The 24,248-nt window shown below is 41.1% G+C and overlaps 1 protein-coding gene across 3 annotated transcripts in view; it reads right to left on the reverse strand.

The window, feature by feature from the left end:
- SORCS1 (sortilin related VPS10 domain containing receptor 1) overlaps positions 1 to 24,248 on the reverse strand; it is a 300,163-nt gene that overhangs the window by 203,421 nt on the left and 72,494 nt on the right. For all 3 annotated transcript variants that reach the window (XM_074907687.1, XM_074907689.1, XM_074907688.1), the window contains exon 2: positions 4,481 to 4,548. In XM_074907687.1, the coding sequence (XP_074763788.1) occupies positions 4,481 to 4,548 (68 nt within the window). The remainder of the gene's footprint in view (positions 1 to 4,480; positions 4,549 to 24,248) is intronic.

The raw sequence follows: 24,248 nt of genomic DNA on the forward strand, positions 1-24,248 counted from the left end.
AACAAAAAGGCCATGAAAAAGCTAGAAACAGTCTTGGAGTTCTGGGAATTTTTATCTTGCTGCGACCTCTGTAATATTTATCACCAGGCAATCTTCAAAATATTGCAGATGCCAGTCAGCTAAATACATTCTAAGCTCTCTGGGGTGGGGGAAGAAATTCTTAATGCCCTCTGCTTTACATATGGGAAGTTAAAGCTAGATCTATATGAGGCATAGGTATTTTTTAGAGTCCTTGAGATTCCTTTATAGCATATGTGCTAAAGCTTCCTTACTGCAGAAAGCAGGAACAGTGAAGGCCAGTCCGGAGGTGTTAAGCACTCCCAAACTGGGGAGCTCACAGTTCAGGCACAGGTTTGGAATGTCAAAAGTATCATCAGTAACTGCCAGGACTAACAGAGCAAGAGATCATGACTTGGAACATAAAGGCTTTCAAACCAAGCAAACTCTACATCTCCTTACTTTTTGGCTGAAAAGTGAAGTTTAATTACTGCTATTTTTATAGCAAGTTCCATGAAATTACTCATTCCTGATCAAATACAGAGCTATAAGGCAGCAAAGAGGTGAATGGAAGCACTCATTTCTTGTCAGCCTCTCAAGGCCCTGAGGGAAAGTGTCCTTCACGCACATCTTTCCAGAGCATCATATTTACACAAACAGAAAAAAGATTAGCCCTCCCCCACAGCTGTCTGCAGCTCATGGATACCACCGTCACTATTCTGACATTTTTATTTATTGGAAACATAAGCTTATCTTACTCCAGTGATAAAAAACATCTTCTCCTAACTCTTACAGTTTAATCCTCTTTGTAATCTGAGCGATATCTAGGAGACGAAGAGAAATAAATCCAATACACTCAGTTAATTGCTCAGTGGCAGATAATCTTTTCTCCTCCATTTTCTTCCTCTTTTATAAAAAAACCCAACAAAAAGTAAATAAAACGTCCTCAACTAAATCTGTGGAAGAAGTCTGCTGAGAGGATATCAGTGCAATTAAAGTCAGGTCCAGCCTGATGCAAAAATCTCTGTTACCATGTACAGAAGCAGCAGCTCACTTGCCATCCAAAGCTTGGTGAGCACAGAGCCGTAGCACTCTAGAAGACTCTTTAGATTCTCCCCCTCTTTTCTCTTACTCTATTTCATCCCTTCACGTCTGTCACCAGTGGTCTCTTAATTCATTGGTAGTTTTAGAAGGGCGATCTCCATCCATTAGTGCTGAAGCCAGCTGTAGTTAAACTGGCTGAAAAATTACAAAGAAATGCCATCCTAGCAGGTAGTAGTGTGTTTATAAAGAAGACAGATTCATATCTTGTAGGCAATGGCATAGTTGTGTTATAGATGGTTACAAGTCCCATCAGTCACAAGACTGCTTAAATCACCCAACTACACCTTCAAATGACAGATGTGCTTATAACCAGCTATAGCATAAATGACTCGTGTCTGTGACACGCTTCTAAACAGCCCCTCATCATTCATCAACCTTCTGAGATCGTACTCACTACAGGAGGCAAGAGTGGTATTTCTTTGTCATGTATTCAAGGCAGAGATTCCACTTCAGTTGTGGGTACCTGCAGAACTACCTTTCTCCTCTATCCTTCAGAAACAGAATCCCTGACATCAGAAATCAAACCAGACATGAGATCATGCTTTCTTCCATTCCCCAGCATCAAACCTAGAAGCATGAAATTAATTTAAGTGCAAGGTACGTTTCTATCATTTTCTCAATTCTACTTTTTTCTATCCTTTTCAAACAAGAAGGAAGATTTAAATTAACATGTCACTTAAGTAGCCAGGAGGAGCAACAGCAAGCTAATAACCTCTGTCAGGTGCATTAAATTATAAGATATGTCCATCCCATCATTTCTCTCCACCACAATAAGAACAGAGAAGCTGTCCTGGAATCTTCACAGGGATATTTATTAGTGACCTGAAGGCACACCTCCAGGGTGAGCAGGGATCTAACAGCAGAGCCAGATTCAGAACAGAGCACACGTAAGCCCCAGGTGGTTACGCTAAGACAACAGGATGAAGGAATGACAATGAAGTGCACTGGCAGCTTTCAGAGCATCACGAGCACTGAGGAGCTGATCAAGAATAATGGAGCACTGCAAAGATAAGTGGGTTGCTTTTAGCTATCCTGGTTCTCCTTCAACATTTCCCAGCCCAAAGCATTTGCCCAGGGATTCTGGATGGTTGGCTATGCAACTGAAAAAATGTCCTGACAAGTGACATGCAAAGGGAACCTGAAGCTGATCGTTTCAGAGTAAGACAAGCATTTCCTCAAATAATCTATAGAATTCCTTGCTCTAAGATGTCACAGATACTAAAAATTTTAACACACTTACAGATACTAAGAAAGTTAATTGATGGGATATTAATCCCCTGGTATATACTAAAACCAGTAAAACTATTCAGACCCTGATAAACCTTAAACTGAAGGTTGAGGCCCTAAACTTCAATCCTAAAAATGAATGCTAGGAGAATACTAGGAGGAAGTGTAGGAATACTAGGAGCATACTAGGAAGGAATATGACAACCCTGTTCATATATTCTTTCCTAGACTGCTTTTTGGTAATAAGATACTGGGCTAGAGGAAACAATCAGACTATTACTATCTTGTTAATCTGATTCTGACATTAGGACTGTCTGAAGTCCAGAAAAGTGCACTGCACTCATGAGCTCCGGGACTGTTATGTTGCCAAGGCCCCCTGTTTCTGGTACATCCTCCAGTGACATCCCCACAGTCCCTTCTCTTTTAACCAGGGTAAAATTTATGCCACCGTGGCATGTTCCACAGAAACCAATTCTGAAATGGACAACAACATAAAGTCATCAGCACAATTTTGTGCCCACATTCATACACCTCCATAAGAAGTGTATTTTCCACTCTGATGTGGCTGTTTCATTTTCAGTCCTAAACCAGTATCTTAACACAACCCTGCACTGCATCGTATAAGTAAAGTAGTTCTTTAGCACTGTCAGCAATGGGGAGTGAGGTGTCTCTACATGCTGAAACATCTTCCTCAATGACTGATAAAACAGAGATTAATATTTCGCAGGGTGAAGTGACTGAGGGTAATAAGAAGAAATAAAAACAATCTATTACATATTTATGGATATTCTTTCTCAAAACCATTGAGAAATGAAACAATCTAGTCCATCCCCCCTTCAGAAAAACCTTGCCAAAACCACCATCCTGAAAGGCCGTTTACCACAACGTGCACACCATAGTGAAAACAAAGAGAAAACAGGATGAATTTTGATCTCAAGCCCTAGCAGCAAAGTATATGACATGGAAAGATCTCATTTTCCCTCCACAGCAGGATGAGAAACCATTTATCCTGCCCCACAAAACAGTATTACTTTTGAATGTTCCTGTTGCTCTTGTTTGAAACAAATCCTAGAAGTTTTGTATTTCTTTAAGTTTTTGAGTTTTGTCTTTTTTATTTGTTCATTTTATTTCTTCAGGCCAGTGGGTAGAGCGCTAGCCTGAGTTCAGAACATACCAATGTGAAATCCCTCCTCTGTCATTCTCTTAAAACCCTGCTCACTTCCTTGAACAAAAAACATTATTTCTATTTCTGACCCAAAATTCTTCCTTGGAAATGAAAAACCTTTCCTAGACAAGTTTATCAAAACAAGTTCACCCTAACAAGAAGTTTTAGTTTCAAATACCCAAAGTTTTCTTGTATCAAGACAGTGGCCTGTCCACCTCCACCAATGACCTGCATACAAAACCCCTAGACTTCCCACCAAAGTTTCACAGATGGAACCACAAGAAAACCTCCCTTTCATCCTTTACAACTCATGAAAGTACCACAAGGGACACGTCAAGTAAACACTTCTTAGATCCATTTTTCAGAGAGATAAAAACAGGCACCATCTGCTCTCATTGAATCCAAGCAACAGCCTTAAGAAATAGACCACCGCCCAGCTCTTTCCTTTGGTTCAGAGTGCATGATATACTTTGAAATCATGATTTCAAGTATCAAGACATTCCCTATAAATCAGTCTAGTAGTCAACATCACAGGTGGAAATCAATTATCTGATACTAATACTAGCAAGTTCTGAATAAACAGACACTGAATATTCACTCACAGGTATTTCCCCAGTCTTAGTAACACTGACTTTTCACAAGGACCCTTTGGGCAGTACACAGCCATAAGATCCTTCGTTATAAACAGGGACTTAATGCTGTTGAGTTCTCCTAAAAATAAATCAATTGGTTGATTTGATTCTGAATAAGGTTGGAAAGGGGAAATCAAATGATAGCATATCCATGAAGTATATTATCTAGTTGAAACAAGACATTCAGACTTCAGCCTTTTTGTCCTTGAGTATGAAAGAAAAAAGTGAGAGAGAGGGTTTAGCTACAAACCTTCCAGCACATTTTAAAAAATCCAATTAAATTCAATAAAAGAATTGTATCGGGATCTTCCTATTTAAGTAAGATGGTAATTATTAACTCAATTTATCTCCATACCTCCAAAGAGAGCTCTCTGTGATGCTTCCCAGGTTGTAGTCATACAGCTTTGTCAGAATTAGAATCACCTGAAGGCAAAAGAAGAAATCATGGTTAGTCTCAAACAATTACAATCTCATAGAACTGAAATGACCCCAGGGAAAGCTCAGGATTCCTTTAATGGGTGCTTAACATAATTGCATGAATTGTTAAATGCATTTTCCTAAACTGACATGGGAAGTATTTGTAGAGATGTATGTTGAGCCAATAGGACCTTTTCTTGCTCAGCTCCTCTGCATGATAATCACCAACAGGTTCTTCCCCTAACCCCAAGAAGCAAAGTGCAGAGGGAAGGAGCTGACATGCTAAACAATGATTCAGGAGACAAAATGAGATCTGCTATATGCAGTAGAAATAGTGATTACTTTCTGCTCTGTTTCACAAGCACGGAAACTGCTGATCTTTTTCACATCTCTGGTGCACAGATAACCAGTCTCCACACAGATGACCTGTCTCCCGTCAAACTTTTAGGTTGCAGAAGATGATACGACACAATCAAATGAACACTAGTTTTGGCCTGTGAGATTCAGACTAGACATCAGGAAAAATTCTCCATGAGGAAAATAATTCAACACTGGGACAGGCTACCCAGAACATCCACAAAGCCTCCATCCTTGAAGCTTTCAAAGACCTGGCTAGACAAAGTCACAGCTGACCTGATCTACATCTGGAGATAACCCTGCTTTGACTAGGAGGCTGAACTAGGGACCTCCAAACATCTCTAACAACCAACATTTCTATGACTTCAGTGAAAAGTTTTACATTTAGCTAGAACAGAAGTGTTTCCAGGTTTATTAACACTTTTGATAAACAGCTTTTTCCTTTCTGCCAAAACAGACACTTCCAGAAAAAAAAATATCTTACTGAGGGGAGGAAAGCAATTTTAGCAAAGAGAACTTCTAGCAAAACATTTCAGCCTGCTCTTTGTTAATATTTTAAAAAAATAATTTCTGACTTTCAAGATAATGGGCTCCTTTAACACGACCTACATTTGGAACATAAACTACTATTGCTATTGCTACTAATTTATTTTGCATTTCTTCCTGCCAGGTCACTGTATATCTTATCCTCCTCTCTATCCCATTAAAACCGCAGTAAATTAAAGAGGCACAACACTTCTTATCTGACAAAAGCCCTGATCTATATACCTCTTACTACTTTCAGCCTGGATTCCTAAGAAATGAGGCTCACAGATACACATCCCCCTGGCTCCCTTGATAACATCTCCAACCAATTTGGCAAAGGACTGAAAGAAATTCAGCCTCTATAAGCCTTAGGCAAACTGGCACCAGCATGGCAGAGGAACAGTCACACGGCTGCTTGCACCAGGGGAGAAGAACAGACCTCACCATTGCCATTTCCAAAGCCAAAAGCCATCCTACCCCTTACACACTGATAGGCCCTGAATCAGCCACACCAGGAACTGTCTCTTTCCAATAAACTCAGCATGTGAGACAGAGCAGAAGAAAGCATGGCGATGTGGGAACTGAGAGCATAAGTGAGCACATAGCTACTGCAACAGAGGCAGGTATAGGGGAAAGAGCACAGACATCTGTTGCTACAGCACAACTGTGTTAAATCCCTCATAGGATGGAGAAGGCTGCCCAAACCATTTCCTATATGAACAAAGAGAGGTCACGTGCAGCTGGTGGGGGAGACAGGAAAGGCACCTGAAAAAAAGTCATTAACTAGGGCTGACCATCACCGGACATCCCTCAGAAGAAAAGCAGCCTCCCTTACTATCTGCTCCCATTTTAATCTCCCACTTCCCACGATGCCCACTTACTGCTTTATGTCCAAAATGAGAGTCTTACCCTGCTATCCATAAGTAACTGGCTGCAAATTCATGCTATTAAAATGCAAACCCCATCAGCCAGAAGGCAAGGCAGGGGGGAGACACACCGACTTTGTATCTCAGTGACACCTCACAATCAGCTCCACAGAGAAGTGAAGACTGTGGAGGAGCATCCTTGGGGAGGTGCCCGATGCCCAGGGCTGCCCCAGCCTGCCCCGCCACCCGGCTGGGGGTGGGACAGGCCCTGCCCTGCTGCCCCATGGGGGAGCCGCCACCCTGCACTGCCCCTCGCCCCGGGTGCACATGGGGCCTGGTCATGGCAGTGCAGGGGGTAGTCCTGAGGCTCCCTGAGCAGAGACCAGGGGCCTCCCCAAGGACTGCACCAGGCCCAGCCCAGCCCTGAGCTCCTGCGTGACCCCCCAGTCTGCCCCCGGGTCCCCATTTCCTCAGTGGCTCCCTCCCATTTTGCCCTACCCCCAGGCACCTCCAGGTGCCCTGATCACCATGCCCAGACCCCACCATGGCCCCCAGCAACACCCACCCTGTGGCAACTGGGGACTGATCCACAGTGACACCAACCCACCGAGTGGCATGTGCCCCTGAAATAGCCTCACCGTGACTTGTGCCTTGGCCCAGGGCCCAGAGGAAAATGCACATCCCTCGCTACCAGGGGGGTAGTTCACACAACAGCCATCACCCCTCCTCTTCTCCCCAGGGCACCCTGCCAGGGATATCCCCTCTGTCCCCCAAAACGCACAACCCCACTGCCATCCCAGAGGTGTCTCCCTCCAGCCTAGAGGGTCCCTCTTTGAAGAGGCGGCCAATGCGCAAAGCACCAGCCGCCTGCAGAGGCATCAGATGGTGGAGCTGCAGCGGGCACATATGTTTCGTGAAGGCTTGCGCCAATTAGGGCTTTATAAGTGCTAAATTTCAACTCGACCCTCCCAGGAATGCTTATCAGTGACAGCAGGGCAGCTGTCTGCTTCAGATACAGAACCATGCCACTGCCATTCCTCACAACACCCTCTGAATGGGTCTCTAAATCCTCTACTTAAATAAATAAAAATTAAGGGAGGAAGAAAAAGGAAGTGGAAGGGATGTGCGCATAAAGCCTTTCTGATTAACTACTCTCCAGATGAAAGGCAGCAGTGAACTCAATGAGATTCAGTCCAGCCTGCATGGAGACCTTCCATACAACATGGGAGTTGCATGCACCCTCAGCTTCAAGCCTTTCTTGGATCTGCAAAGCAGCTGGACAGTTGCAGGACAGTTGCTTATATCTTTTTCCAAGCCTTATTATCTTCTCTTGGCCCTCTTCACCTCTGCTTAGAAGAGGAACCAAATTGTAAATTACTCTAATGAATATTCCCCTAATGAATATTTTGACATCTGGTAGTTTTAGAAGCAGTCCTGAAGACAGCAGGCACAAACTCAGAACAGTAAATAGGAAAAAGACTTGGTATTTCTCCCCATTCTTTGCCACTGGTTGATGTCATCTTGAGGAAGATTCATACAAGAATCAAGAAGCACCTTCCCCATGTGTAAAACTCAAGAATTATAATCAGGATAATTTTTGTGGAATACCAAGATTAGCAGTGTGTAATTACTGATGTTAAATAGACTGAGAATTAGTTTTCACAAGTTATTGAAGATTTTTACCTTTTTCCAACTGAGGAAAACTCACATATCTCAAAACTTCCATGAAAGACGACTCCATTGAGAATTTTAATCTCCTCACTTGAGAAAAAAGATTGTAATTGACACCCCAAAAGAAATATGAAATGACAAAAAAATTAAAAATGCCAATATAAGAAATCAAAATATTTCACTCACAGAGCTGAAATGTCTCTCTTTTGTTCTTTTGTTCTTCCCCCAGAAATTTCAGTAAAACCCACACAATCTCAGAGTGCTGCAGTTCTCTTGGAATTAATGGGCGAAGGGGAAACCCAGGTGCATTCCATCATACTTCTTTTTGCTATAGCTCTAACAATCTTTCTGCAGAGGCAGCCCTGGACCCATCCAAATATTCATGTTAGTTGCAGACTAGCTACATCTAGAACCCTAAATAATATTGCTGTATCCTGAATTCTTAGTAAATTTAACATTTCCTGGCTAATACTTGTATGAGACACCATGCTGCAGCATACATATGCACCAGTTTGCTGGGTCGTAGCTTACATATCTCCACCCAGTGTAGATACCTATTTCCAAAACACGTAAGGGTTTTCCTATAGGAAGCTTTCTCATTTTTGTGGACCTGTATCAGCTCCCAAATACATTTAAGCCTATCTCTAGCCTCAGCAGTCTCCTTGTGTCTTTTACTGTGGTTCAAATACTAGCAATAGTTCTGCTCAAACATATATGTGCAAAACAAACAAGTAATTGGGCATAAAATTAGTTATTTCTGCCCTAGAGTTCAGTATTCTCTTTTCCCCTTTGTAATGATATTTGAATAACCTATTCAAGGCCATGATTTTGGTTGTATTTACTTTTTCAGAAAACATATTTCTCCTTTGCTGTTCTCATTTCTTTGTTATTTAGCCTGCAAAGGTTAGTTCATGTTTAAGATTGTTTCTTTTTCTTTTTTTCTTTTCCTTTCTGTGGCTGTCACTATGTAGTACTGAGGAACCTAATGAATAGAGACGTGCATATTATGTTGTTCTAAATGTCAGAATAGGGGCTGTGAAGCAGCACAGTAATGAAATGAAAAATATTGTCTCGCCTTTTATTATTTTTTCCTTTGTTTCTGTTTTCTGGGACTGTGTGTTTTTCTCTCTTCTTTAACACTTACCAATCAATGCAAGCTAACAAGAGCAAGAAGAAAAGAACAAGCAAACTAGAGATACAATGAAAAGGAGCTGAAAATCCAGTCTTATGCCAGCTCTGCTGTGAATACAGATAACCCTTCCTATTGCATAGAAATGCAAGGCTTCAGAAAGTCTGTTCATTAGGATCAGCAGGTGAAGTGGGTTATTCTGCCATAGCAGGTAGGGAAGAAAAGGAGAGACAAAACTTCATCACTTCTGCACTGATAGCTCAGAGCAAAAGATATTTGAACCGGGGTTTACCGCATCCCCAGTGAGCGCACTGACCATGAGATATAACACTAAAAATGTTTTGAGTTACTTATACAAAACAGAAAAGCCCCAGCAGGTAAGAAACAGACAGGAGGCTTGGTGGGTTAAGAATACTCACCCGGGAAAAGACAGACTGACAAAAGAGGTACTTAGCCTGTGTTCTGTGGTTTTGTCTGGGAGTGAGTTAATTTTCTTCATGGTAGCTTGTATGGGGCTGTGTCTTGGATTTGTGCTGAAAACAATGTTGATAATACAGAGATATTTTGGTTACTGCTAAGCAGTGTTTACACAGGGTCAAGGCATTTTCTGCTCCTCACCCCACCAGTGAGTAGGCTGGGGGTGCACAAGGGGTTGGGAGGGGACACAGGTGGGACAGCTGACCCCAACTGACCAAAGGGCTATCCTAGACCATATGGCATCATGCTCAGCATATACAGCTGGGCGAAGAATGGAAAACATTTGGAGTGACGGTGTTTGTCTTCCCAAGTAACCATTATGCATGATGCAACCTGGCTTTCCTGGAGATGGCTGAACAATGGGAAGAGGTGAATGAATTACTTGGTTTGCTTTGTTTGCATGCGTAGCTTTTGCTTTGTCTTTTAAACTGTCTTTATCTCAACCCATGAGTTTTCTCACTTTTACCCTTCTGATTCACTCCCCATCCCACTGGAGGGGAGTGAGCAACTAGCTGTGTGGGGCTTAGTTGCTGGCTGGGATTAAACCACAACAACCTGGCTCACTAATCTCTGAAAGGAAATCAGTTCCCAGTGGCTATTCTGTGAAGGACAGGGTATTCACAGCTTGGATACCATTATGCTTTTCTTCAAACAAAAACAGCATTTTCAGGGAAAACACACTTTGTTAATCACTCCTGATCTGTGATTGGTTTTTAAGACTTGGCATGTGAAGGCCCATCTATATGTTTCGAGATGGAAATCAGTGGCCGGACAGATGAGACTGCTCTGTCAATGTGCCAGTTTAGGCTCTCTAAGGCTTCTTACTGTCTTGGGAAAAATTGTAGGGTAAGCATGGCTAAATTTTTCCCAGACATATCTTCACTCATGCTCAACTGGTCCATGATGTCCCACCGCACCCTTCCTTGCACTTCTGACCCAGGTTTAGGACTGGCTTAAATCTTTGTCTTGACCTTGTTTTCAGCTGCACTACAAATGCATCTAGCAAGGCTCCTACAGAGTATTGGCCAAAGTTCGTCTTTCACTGCAGCGCTAGTTCCAAATGTAAAGCAAGAATTACTTTAACCCGACTTTTCTCCCCTAGCAAAAAATAGTCTCAAACAGTGGTGAAATAGCTGGCCAGGAAGGTAGTGAACAAAAGTCTGCACACTGTTGCTGATCAGGTTCATAACACACTGGGAAGGAAGTGACAGGCTACAGTCTGTGGCTGTGTAACTCGTCTGCTGCTAACGATGTGTGACAGAGAGCAAGCCCACACTGTGCTATCTTCTGTCACTGCTACACAGAAACCAGTACCTGAGCCAGGTAGTAGCACACTAGGTCAGGGATCTGTAACATTTCACACTACCCACTGACAATTGCAGATTTACTCCTGAGAATGCTACATGAGCACTATGTTATAATGTGTCCATACTTATTCAAGCTAGGCTAAACAAGGACGTGGACTGCAACAATAGTTGTGTTCAAGGTTTGATCACCATTATTAAAGACGCAAAGTGGTCTGTGATAATCCAACTCAATCTCATTTACACCAACCCCACTCTCATCCTGAACACTTTTTATCAGCTGTGGTCTCACCACTACCCGCAGGTCCTCTCTGCAAATGCTTTCCACTTTACACAGCACAACAGGGTACTAAATTCAAACAAACAGCTTTTATAGCTCCATGGTGATAGAGGTTTTTTAAACAGAAGACAATCAAATTTTTAAAGGTGTTCACAGTAACTTCTTGGGCTCTGATTTTTACAATGTTACCTCTAGACTGATCTAAAACTGTGCCAGAAAGATTGGCCTTAGAGGACTCAAGTGCTGATTTCAAAATCACAACAGGCCTTTGCTTATGAAGGCAAAACCCAGCACCTCTGCTTTAATGTTTGCAGACTTCCATACTTTGCATGTGTGGTTGCATCCGTTTCAGTCAAGACTGCAGCTGTCCTGGGATAAACCACATTACTAAAAAACATTTAGTCAGTAGTCCACTACCCTGATTTGCACACCATCATCTCGCAGCATTACTTGTGTACAGACTGCTCCTTACTCAACATTTTGTTGAAATCATTTGAAAGCAATGCAAATAGTATATTTGATAAAATATTTATAATACCTGACTGCAAGCCACTTACAGCAGCTTTCTGAATCAGTTTGAGAATCAGTTTCTTATGCAGACTGTTAGTGCAGTGATCAGACATCTTTTTTTGACCACTGAAGTCCCAGAAAAAAGGCAGGTCCCCCCCTGCGACTCAGTGAAAGCCTTCAGGATGCTATTCTGTCCTGACTTCTTGTCCAGCACCACAGATTCTTCTGTCTCAAGACACAGCCTTTGAAGCATATTAATTTTCAGCACAGGATAACTGTGATAGGTCTTCATGAACTCCAGTATTAGTCCTGTATGAGAACTAAGAACATGATGGAAAACTTCTAGTTTCAGTCATATGCCAGCTACACACTCTACACTACAACCTGATGTTCAGAATGTGCCACAATTTGAGAAAAGAGCAGTCAGAACAGCCTTCCCTCCCCTGTGCTGCTCTCCACCCATGCAAGGAGCATACACATCCAGAGCTTCTGGGACGCTAATGCATATGCAGTTTGGTTGCCTTACTGTTATGAGCTGCAAATGTTTAGCACAAGGACTGTCTCTCACAGGCACAGAACACAAGCAGTCTTCAATATAACAATATTTTGTTAATAAGGTATTGTAATACATATAGCTATGTAAAAAATGGAAACGGTGTAACTATCCTTTACAAGACCCTCCTGATAAAACTTTCACACTGCTTTCTAATTGGGAAGAGAGAAACAAATACCCAGCCACAATCAAGACCGTTTAAGTACACCTCAATGTGCAGTGATCCATGAATCTCTTATTAAACTCTAGAGATCCTTTCCATCGCCTACTTAGCAGGAACATAAGTCAATAACAAAGAAGCACTAAATTAAGTTTTTACAAGCTTGTTGGCCTGCTATAATTGAGTAGAAAGCTGAAGGACGTGAAGCTTTTTTATGCATTATGTGTTAATAAACCATACTTTTCAGGCTAGACTGCAGTGTTTGAGAGTATGCACCATTCAAACACTGGCAATAATTGGGCAACACCCATCTGTTCCCTTCTTCATCTCTACCTTCCCACTACAGCACAGAACTTTAGGATTGGGGGACAAAAGGTGGAACACAACCAGAACTCAGGAATATTCTCAATGAGCTGCTTGGTGAGGCAGCTATGTGAGGAAACATTTTGAAATAAATTCACAAATAAGTCTGAATAATTCATGACTGAGAATTTTACAGGCTGCTCATGAATAAAAAAGACAAACTCGAGAGAACTCATTATTTGGAGTAAATTACTTGTACAAATCTTGTTCTTCATATTATTATTATTTATCAATTTTATACCAGTCAGCAACTATCACAGTCTCTAACAACTAGGCAAGTACCAAGAACCATGGAGACATGAAGACATTGTGAGTTGCTCACCACCTGGACTGCAGATCAACAGGCTTCCTTACATAAACCCATCAGCAGGCAAAGAAAGGAAAAGTGTCGTGATAGAGAAGGACAGCCACACGCTTTCACAGCTAGACTACCAACTCCCCATTTCACCACAGTCTTTGTTATAAAGAATCCATAAAGTAAAAATCCCTTCACTTTTCTGCATCTTTCAATGGACAGAAAAGAGGTCTTGATATTACCCACTATCCCATCTGTGACAGAAGGGAATAGCAGAAGTTGCCTAAACATTGCCTATGTAGAGGGTGTCTCTTCCCCCCTTTATTAACTTTCAGCACCCAACAGATTACACTCTTCCTAATACAAAAACCATTGCCACTATTATGCCTCATAATAAAAGGATCAGAGAAAACAAGCAAGGATGATCAAAGATGTGGAATGGCCTTTTTTGAGTGAGAAATTATACCAGCTCTCAAGACAAGAAAGAGACAACAAAGGAGATTGTTTTGCCAATTATTAGGCCTAGCATAAAGGACACAGCCAGCATAAAGATGAACCAATAACCGAACTATATTTGATACAAAAGGGCCAGTACATGGGTGAGCACTGGGGGTACAAACAAGTCAGTCAGATTATACATAATCAACATCAATCCACTGACCCCAACAACACCACCACACAACCAACAATGAGTGGAATAAATGGTGACATGCAGTCTCCCATAGAAGGGATGGGAGACAACCAAGTCAACAAACCAAACACACAAGACCAAGGAAGCCACACACTGAATCTCTACACAGCCCACGTTTACAAAAGCCAGACCTGACTGGAGCCCAGTCCCAGGGAGGCAGGAGGTCCTTCCCCAACAGGGAACTCTGCACAGGGCATCCCCCTCACAGACAGACACTGCCCCTGCCTGCAATGGTCCCAGCTTTTATCCCCAAGTGGGACACCTGACCTTGGGTCACTTAATGCAGACACCTGGGGTCATTTACCCAATGGCTCTGTCTGCAAGGCCGGCCGCACCCTGGAGGGAAGCCTAAAGGCAAACTCACCCCCCTTTGGGAAGGGCTGTGGGAATCACCCATATGTCAACCTTAACTTGGGGCTTGGGGTTGAAACCCCAGCATTTCAGATATGAAAGACATACATAAAGTCACGAGTGTCCTGAATTGATTATTCACTGGTTTTCTGTACAAAAGTCCTAGGACAGCAAGTAAAAATGGGAGGGTCAAAATACTACATAGACAAGTTGAAAAATTCTTTCCTGTCATATTTTGTGGATACTGAAAACTAATGTCAGTTCAAGGGAGACAGGAGAAGTTCAGAGAAGAGATGTGCTCTGAGGTCAATTAAATAAAATTGTGCGAGTTTTTCCAGGCAATTTTGTGCAATTTTAGCCACTGTTGGAGAATTCATATGGTCAAGTATGACAATTCTTTTGTTCCTATAGCTACCATAATAGCTTTAGCCCTCATTAATTGGTCTAAATCTATTTATGGCTATTCGCATTTTTGGCATCTATAAAAAACACCTGTAGGCAAGAAATTCAATGTTTGCCAAACATGGATATTAGTTTTTCCTTTCTTAGTCTTGTATAATTCAATCAGTAGAGCAAGATGTATGGCAGTTTCTATTATACTCAGCTTACAGTGGTCCCTGGCATGGTGACAACTTTTAGAGGAGACAACAGTATGAATTATAATAAAGAGAAGCAAAATGAGGCATCTGTTTCCCTCAAATCTTTTAAAGATTGCCCCAGTCTTCATGCTTGTCATCAGGATGAAACAGAAATTCATTATGGTCTAAAAGGAATTTAAAATACTACCACCACCAAAGCAGAGAGAAGGAAATTGTATTTCTGTAACAGCTAAAGCCCAAAGGTCAAGACACTGAGTTACTGCTTCTCCTGGCTCCAAAAGGGACCCAAACCTAAGCCTACCACATTCCAGAAAAACACCTTAGGCACTGACATGCTGAATAACTTATAAAAGGGAATTAATTACCTGCTCTGAGCCCCTTTCCCAACATTGAAATCTATTTTCACATATTTTCCATTCAGTAAGAATCTGTTTCATGGAAATATTTCTGATATGTTTAACAGAGGAAAAAAAAAAGACCAAGAAAATTCCAGGGAGTAAATTACTGTAGGAAAAAAAGCAAAGATACGGAGGTTTCAAAGTAAATGTAATAATAGATTTTCTTCCAGTGGCACAAGTAGGCAGGAGAGAGGGGAAGGAAGATGAAAACAAGGGAAAAACTGCCTGTCATCTTGAAATGTTTTAATACAAAAGCAAACAGTTAAGAAAGAAACAAGGTTTCGTTTCAGAACACAAAAAGAGAGAATCGATTACACACTATAATTGCATTGATGCTTAAAAGCCGTTAGCATGAGAGCTCTGTGCATGTTTCAAGAGGAAAATGCAGCCGTCTGTTTATTCATTTCACTGACTACCCACATAGGCCTTTGGGGGATTATTTCAGAATTAAGACCAGAAGAAGGTGAAGCCCTAAAGTACGTGGAAGGAAATTTCTTCTCTTACACCCTATTATATTCACTGTCAATCAGCAGCTCTTGCTTAAACACCCCGTTACTGCCAGGGATTTAAAGTGGACACCCAGAAAGGGTGAAGGGGTCAACTGGAGAAAAACACTAAACTGTTCTATGCCTGGCCTGCTCTTCAGCTTGCTATTGAAACACTCAGAGATGTTCTGGAAACTCTGGGCTTTGCCAAGGGACAAAGATATTAAGTGCTGAGAAGCCAGTAGTGAAGCAAATTTGGAAAGCCTGCATATCTACAAGTAAAAATTTGTTTCTGAGGAGTTTCTCAGACACCTGATCTTATGTGCAAACTAGTACTCCAGCACAGCCACTGGCAGCTAAAAGAGAGCAGCATACAACACTCTCTGAAAAAGAGAGAGCACACAATAAGAGACTTTATGAAAATGTGCCACTTGGACATTAGGAACCTACTTTGCAAGTTGTATTTATGATGTTGCCTTCCTGGTTAAGACCCAGAAGTTTCTGAAGGATTTAGAAATACCCATAAACTACACACACACACAATATTTCCCAAAATAGTAATCCAAGCTTCCACTTCAACATAATTCACCCAATTCTGTCTGAAGAAAGAACGAAGAAGAAAAATATCACAAAAGGCAACAAAGTTGGCAAAGGCTGAAACTAGAGGTCTTTCCTTGGAAAGGAACCATGTCCTGGGGGAAGACTAGGGGGGCAGGAGGGCAATACACACAACCAAAAATCTGGGATTCATGTGGTATATACAATACCCAGATCGCTTATTCTGAACCTCACTACAGAATATAAAAGTGAAAAATTAGCATGCAATGAATAATTTATTTAGCACTTTACTGTTGTTTAAACAAATCACTTTTATGAAAGCAATGTGTATTCAAGCAATAAATCACTGTTTAGCACTCTGTCACAAGCAAAAGATACTACTTGACAGAATTATTGAGTGATGTTGCATGGCCACAAGGCAACTACAACAGAGATAAGGATGATGTCCTTGAATAACAGACTGTCTCCCTCTCACCCCAAAGAAGAAACTGAATCTTTAAACTTTCATCCTGGGGCAGCAGGCATAATGAAACTTATGACCATAAGTACCTTTTGGTCCCAAAAATGCCCTGAAAACATTAATTGATCACTCCTAACAACATCTCTGTGATGTAGGTTGGTTTTATTACACATATCAAGCATGCAGAGTTTAAGAGTTTGCTATGGAAGGCAGGGAGGGAATATTTACTCTGATGAACTCCTGGGACTTCACTCTTGAAATCATTCTTCCCTGACCAATAATGCATGGACAGATGGATTTCATAAGGTCCTGATCTGCTCTAACTTTAAATCACAGCTTCCACCCTGCCTAGCTCTAACAGGGCACAAGTCTAATTCAAGTTTTCTATCCCACTTCCCATAACCCTACTGTCTTTTTGCATCAGCACAAATGGGAACATAATACGTTTTCAACTGATCTTCAGTGAACAACACTATACTAATAGACACAAGGTATGTTTCCCAGAAACTGAGAAAACAAACAAGCTTGGGGCAAAGATTATTTTTATTCAGCACAGTCTTCTGTTACGCTGTTGGGGACATCTATTCTTCCAAACACTGGTTCCCCCAAAAACACTCTTCTAGCACTCCCTATGCATCTTACACTAACAAGTGACAATGCATCATTCTGTAGACAAACGTGGTAGGTCTCATGGCAATCCTCTGTTAATGGAGTTAGAATTAGAAATTAATCTGGCTCAGGCCTAGGATTCAGAAGTGCTTTATGAGCTCTCTGACTGCCAACACTAATTCAGTCACTTGTTACTCCTCAATAGTGCTAAGAAAAGATGCAAAATCAAGTCCTTGTGTTCTCAGCTTCTCCCAAATCAGCAGAAATCTCAGGGCCAAATTCAGCACAACACTTTAGTTTGTGCGTTAATCACATGAACAACAAAACAAAGCAAGAATTTAGTGCACTTGGTTTGCCATGAACAAATGAGACAAACCACCCATTCACAGCTTGCACTCACTGGTCACCACAGTTAAGGAAGTGGGAGGAATTAGAGTAACATAGGGCTTTCTAGCATCTAGGAACAGAATCACCACTTGTTCTAGAAAGAGTGCAGAACATAAGGACAACTAACCTTAACTAATTGGATGCCTTTACTGAAAATGAGACGATCCCAAAGCTTCAGAGGAGTGAGCCCAGTCTCAAAGAGAGACATTTCGGCCATCACCCAAGTACATTTTGTCATCCAAGATTGTCTGATTATAAAGAAAAGTTCTTCAGTTCCTTGCGTTCTTTCACCCACTCCAGCTGCAACAAAATATGCCAGCAGCAGCTGTTAGTAATAAGCTGGAAGGCATCTTGAGACCAATTGTAATGCAAAGGTCATATTTTCCGAGCTGTTTATAGACAGTAATTTGTAAGGTTGTAATGTCACATGTTGTCAATAATTCAAGGTGGAAAATTGAAACAGTTAATAGGTCATCAATTCTTCACTTTTCCACCTTATCTCTTTCTCCCCAAAGAGCTGTTAAACCATGTTTCATCTGAGCATATTCCTTGAACCTCAAACTCAAAGGTTTCATTTGTTTATGGAAAGAAACTTTGGATGGTAAGACGTAAGTAATCCTTTAACAGGCACCCAGGGATCATAACAGATATAAAGTGCACATTTCAGACCTGGGATATAAATTCCTGTTAAAGGTCTATTCTCACTGGGGCTTTATATTCTGTAGAACAGGTTGATGCTGTCAGAATGAAAACTTGTATTTTAGCAAAGGGAGGAGGACTTAGTCAAAAACAACTTGTTAATGGAAGTGAGATATATTCAAAGTAAGATCCTTCCCCCAGCTCCTTTTGGGGGAAAAAAAAAAACAACAACAACAAAAAAAAAAAAAAAAAAAAAAAAAAAAACCACAAACCTCACACAACTGTTATTAAAACATGAATTATGGATTGTTTCTTTTTCTCTCCCCCCCACCTCCCATCCAATTTACAGCCACCAGCTAAAGATGAAACAGCTCCCACGGGTGTCACCAACTCTGCCAGTCGGGGCAACCCTAGTAACAAGCACCAGCGTTGATGTAACAACAATGTATAAAGTTTGCACCATGGAAAGCTACAGCAAGCGGGACCTCTTGCAGCATTCCCACCTGGGATCCCCATGAAATTAGTGCTGGCAAAACAACACGCTGGGAAACTGAGAACATCTGCTGACCTGCAGCACTGCTGCAAACTTCCACAAGAAGCAGATCACACAAACCTTAAAATGGAGCTGCATGGTCAAATCCCCAGAGAATGACTAAAATTGTGTCTACTACATAAAAATAATGCAAGTGGCCCTAGTCATAAAATAGGTTTCATAGTCCATCATCTGAGAAGTTTGAAATTAGTATTATGATGGGGAGTCAAATCCACCTGATTAGGGAAACTTCCTCCAGAAACAATTGTTAGATCATTCTCTTGATCTTATTCAAAGCACTTCCACACACACATAGAAAAAGCTGAAGAGTGTAACAGGACTGGAAGAAAGATAGAACCATGCAGGACAGAAAATCTGTTACTGAGTCTCCAGTCAATAGATCAAATCAGGTGCGGATGAGACAGCTCACAAGTTAACTGCACCAGCTGCAGACTCACCACTGACTGAAGTGCAAAGACAGCTGTTTGTATTAAACTACACCCTCCATATCCTAAGAGTGTACCTGATATTTACCTCCACAGAGTTCAAAGCACATTCAGCTCACATTCCCATGCCTTTGGGAAACAGTCCAACAGAAACAAACAATTCCATCTTCTAACGGGCCATACTATTTATAACTACTATATAAGTCAAGACATATTAACGCTCCATATCTTTAGGGAAAGTATTAGGCCTAGTAGCACTGTGGCCAAAATGACAGTCCCCTCAAGATAAAAAAAATTCCCAGCGTTTTTATTTTTAAAAAGGCCCTCATTGCCCTCTACGCCTTTCCCTCCCCTGCAAACTCCAGTCTCACATTTATCTTGCTATATTTTTTTAACCATTCTTGAGGGGAAAAGGGAGAGAGATTAGATCTGGTGGAACAGGTGGATGTTTTCCATCAAGCAGTGAGGGATAGGAAGGGCATTCCTTCAGAACTCTGAGCAAGACAAGATGAGGGGGATAAAAGGAGGATAAAACAATAAAGATTTTATAATTACAAGACATTCTGACCTGGGGTCCTTCCTACCTGTCAGAAAGAGAACTTGCTAGATTTTAGCTGCCTCCTAGTTAGATAATAAATGCACATGCCTATCTCTTGCAGAGGGTTCCACTCTTAAAATTAAGGGGCAGCATGGTAACTTGCACTCATAGTTCCTCTTTCCCCTGGCACACATTTTATCAGGAAGCCAGCTTGAAAGGAGGGGGAAGTCAAAGCGTATTACAAACCAAAACACAAAAAAATCTAATTAACCCACTAAGATGTGTGACTAAGATCCTATTATCAGAAGGATAACAAACCTAAGCCATCTTCTGTCTATATCCTCAAGGCTTTGTCAGAAAGTGTAGGAGAGGCATGGTAGTCACAAGTGACTAGTGACCTTCATCTTAATTTCTTCTCCTTCTCATTCACTGTCAAGTGGGATATGTGGGAAGATATTCTCATTTTACTATATATAAACTATTTAAATTTGGGGTTTTCATGTGGTCGTTTTGGAGTGAAAAAGCCAAGTCAGTTCCTAACTCCCGCTTTCAGCAGAGGGCAAAACCAAGAACAAAAAGCTGCTGGGTGGAAGCCCGTTAGAAGAACTGCAGCACACAAATCACTCACCATCTTTTATGACATCTGACCAGTACTGTCTTCCAGGTGGAATAACAGTGACTAAAATCTTCCTGTGGAATCAGATGTCCTTTTGGGCTTCCAGACATGATAAGGAACAGCACTAGTTTGGTCATTCCCACTATTGGAAGTATCTTTGATCTCTAAAAAAATCGTAAGCTCCTTTCTCTCTTAGTCACTTCCTTCGACTCCTTTAGCTATGTGTTGGGCCAAACCCCAAACTCTTTCATTAAACAAAAGCAAACCAACACACAGGTGCAAGGGGGATTTCTTTATGGGGTATCATCTTGATCCTGGAACTAGCCTACACTTCCTAATTTCCCTCCTGGTTTTGCCAGATCCCTTAAGGTTGTTAAAAGTGAAAAGCAGTGTATTAACTGTCATTGTCAAAATTCCTGTAGCTTAAAAAAAAAATACTATTAGTATATTAAATTAACCACCCTGCCTGAAGGGTGTAGCATAGCAAAATGGCCTATTCCTCCCAACACACTGCAGAGAAGTGTTTTGTTTCATCAGCCCTATCAATGCAACAGTGAAAGCTAGAGGAAATGTATTTTGAGCTCTTCTGTAATACAAATGTTTTAGACTGAAAACTTTTGGGGTTCAAGATTTCAGTGTTCTTCCACAGAATGTTGACATCATACAAATTCCTTCCTACAAATACAGAAGTATTGATTCCCAAGCTCTATGGGCAAGATTTATCCCTAAAATCTGACAAGGGATCCAGACACTTGAAGCTCTGCCAAGTCACAGATAATCTGGGAGCACTAGAGCATTGGTTAGAGATTTAATTTCAGAAGCATTCAACAGCGTGAAAATTATTTTTTCCACTTAAATCACACTTCTGATTTTCCAGCATTGCATTCCCAACTTCTAGTCTACTGATCTTTCCACTCAACCTTATTAAACTTCACCCTATAGCAAACTAAGAAGGGGTTTTAGATATCTGAATTTTGCCACAAAGTTGGTCATTGCTTCCGTACCTCTCTCACCTGAAAGACATTATCCCCCTAAAAGCACTACAAAAATATCATAGATTCATTTATTATAGCAGAGCATCCTCCCAAATTATTTCTAACAAACTAAACAAATAGGTCACCAGTTCACTGACCCATCTACTAAACTAATTTGTCTTACACTTATAGTCAGCCATTTATCAAGACACAGGTATGGAATGAAGCTTTATATTCCATTCCCTTTGACTTATGTTTTACATCTGACATGTGTGCCTCCAGGGAAGCATATATAATTTTTTCCCACCATCTCTTCTGCTTGCTCAACACCTCTTCTCAGGAAGAATGGTATTTCCATATTTCTGCCTTCAAGCTACCCAAGCAACTGATTAAATAGGTCTTATGGAAGAAAAATATTCTCATCATGTCACCTACCACCTTTATCCTCAGCTGCCTGTTCCATAAAGCTCAGTAGGGAAAGTAGATTATTAGCCTTTACCCTTGGCTTGCTGTTAATCAAATAGCTCAGTGTTGTACCATAAGCACCACTAGCAGTGTGTATTCCCCAAACAGATTAAAGAGGTAGGATACAAACTGGTATCACTCTATAGGTTTCCAGTGGAGCACCAGTAATTTCTACCCGTTGGGGATATCATTCAAGGAAGGCAAGATATTCTGAGAATTTTCTACAACCAGGGTAATGCACTCAGAGGACCAGATCTTTGGCCAGTGAAAAGCAGCACAACATCATAAATTATTGCCTCCAATTTCCTTCACTGAAAGATTTGCCTCACTAAGAAGCACATATAACTGGGAAAGCCCAAATGAAAGAGATGACGTGCCCAAGGGCTGCAACTCTTCCACCCCACAAATTGCACTAAACCCAGGAGACCTGAAAAAAATTTAGAAGCTGAGCTCACCAAGGGCTTCCCCTTACTTTTTTTTCCACTGCAGAGAAAATTTAATGCTTGCATTTGAAGGATACACCCCAAATTGAAAGAAATAAATTGTTAGCTCTGAATTTAGTAAATTAAATTTGTCCTTAAAATGAATAAAAGCCACTTCCTAATTTGCAAAGGACAACATTGATGCTATTTGCACCATGCTCACAGAAAACACATACCTGATAGTGGAGGATGACTGAGAAAGCAACACTATATACTGTCACTGCGAGAAAGCTCCCTCAATATTATCAGAGGTCTTGCAATATCTGCTGTATTAAAAAGAGTTGCCTGACGCTACAGCAGGGACTTATGTGCTATTTTATTAAGTAAAAAAAGCTTGCTTTGCCATTTGTGTTAAAAATATAGAAACTATGACTTCAAAAAAAAAAAATCTCATGAAGCAGAGACAAACATAAAAGATGTATATCTGGAAATAGTCTCACGAGCCTAAAAGCTGTCATTACAATTTTTTTGAATAGTGAAGATGAAATACTAAGACACAGCGTTACCAGACAGTGGCCTCTCCTTTTTCTGAGGTAAGTTACAGCTAGCGTGAAAAGGTGTCTACAGATTTACTTGTGACAACCCAAAGTAAAATTCAGCTCTAAATAATGAACTTCCTATCATTTTAAAAGGGATTATTGCTGCACAAATGCATCTAAAGATTAAAGACCACTCAATTGTAACTGACTGACATGTCATTAAACCAGTAAAATCTTCCCATAAAAACAGTCTTACCCTTATTCTTTTTAAACCAGTTTCCTCTTCAATAGAAAAAAGAATGTTAAGCATTTTAGAAGATGTTTAAAGCAAAACCAGGCTGAAAAAAGAAATGTCACATTATTTCCCAAAGAAATAACTCAGGCCCTTCAGCTTTATTTTCGTACACCAAAAAAACCCATGTTATTTAGTGTTAGATCCATGTTACGTTTCTAGCACAGTTTGAAAAGGCGCAGAAAATTCCAGCATGAAACAAACCCGATCATTTGGCTTGAAAAGAAACAGATGAAGAGGCAATAACTCTGGTTCACTTACACCGATCTCGCTAGAAAAAGGAAGACACTCTGGAGTCAAAGAGAGTGCCAGAAGTTTTTGTTGTTTGTTTCCTCCCAGTTTTCCGTGTTCCTTCCTCCCTCTGTATACAGAAAGCTAAGCGATTGCTCATGTCAAATTACTGAAGTGACAAGAACTCTACACCTGGCAGAGAGAAAGGCACAAACTGAATGCAGTCCTTGCCACTGGCTACACAAAGCACAGGATGGCACAAACAGCTGCTGCACCCAAGAAACCCCCAGTAATCACCCCCGGGGGCCCTGCACACCCCTGTGGTGCTCCTCTACAGATGGTCAGTTCCTCTAAGAGCTGCCAGGAAGAGAGCTGCAACGCGCTGATATTTGTCTTCATTCTTGTTCAATAGGAAGCATTAAAATGCCAACATCATTCACAGGTGAAAAGTTACACAAGCGGAGTTACTCAAGACAACACCTTTCTCTCAATTGGGAGGATGCACGTAAAAAATCAGGAGGGAACAGAGCAGCTCCTGGTCAAAGAGCACTGACTAGAGGAACATCTCTGATATTCAGTTGTCTTTTCCAGACCCACTATGCTCTCTGTCCTTGGACTTCTGAAACGGCCTGCTGCCACAGCCAAGAGCCATTGGTCCCCACTGAGTTAGTTCACCTGCACCAAAGGATAAGCTATTGTGGAAAAGGCCACTAAGTAAATAAAGCGCAACCAATTTTCATTGCAGCTTGTGCAGATGAGGAAATCATGGTCATAATTTCCACACCCAATTACCCATCTTGCACTGGCAATTACACTAATTCCATGCACAAATTAGACATGGCACTGCATGAGCAAGTTGTTTATGCAGTGATCTGCATTTCCAATTTTATTTTTTTTTTTAACCTGGCCCTAAAGCTTTAAGTGGATGATATTGAAAGACTGGTAAGTAGGAAGAGCAGTAAACTGTAGTTTTTCCTGGAGATG

The sequence above is a fragment of the Athene noctua genome, chromosome 5, assembly GCF_965140245.1.
Source record: "Athene noctua chromosome 5, bAthNoc1.hap1.1, whole genome shotgun sequence".
NCBI classification, from domain to species: Eukaryota; Metazoa; Chordata; class Aves; order Strigiformes; family Strigidae; genus Athene; species Athene noctua.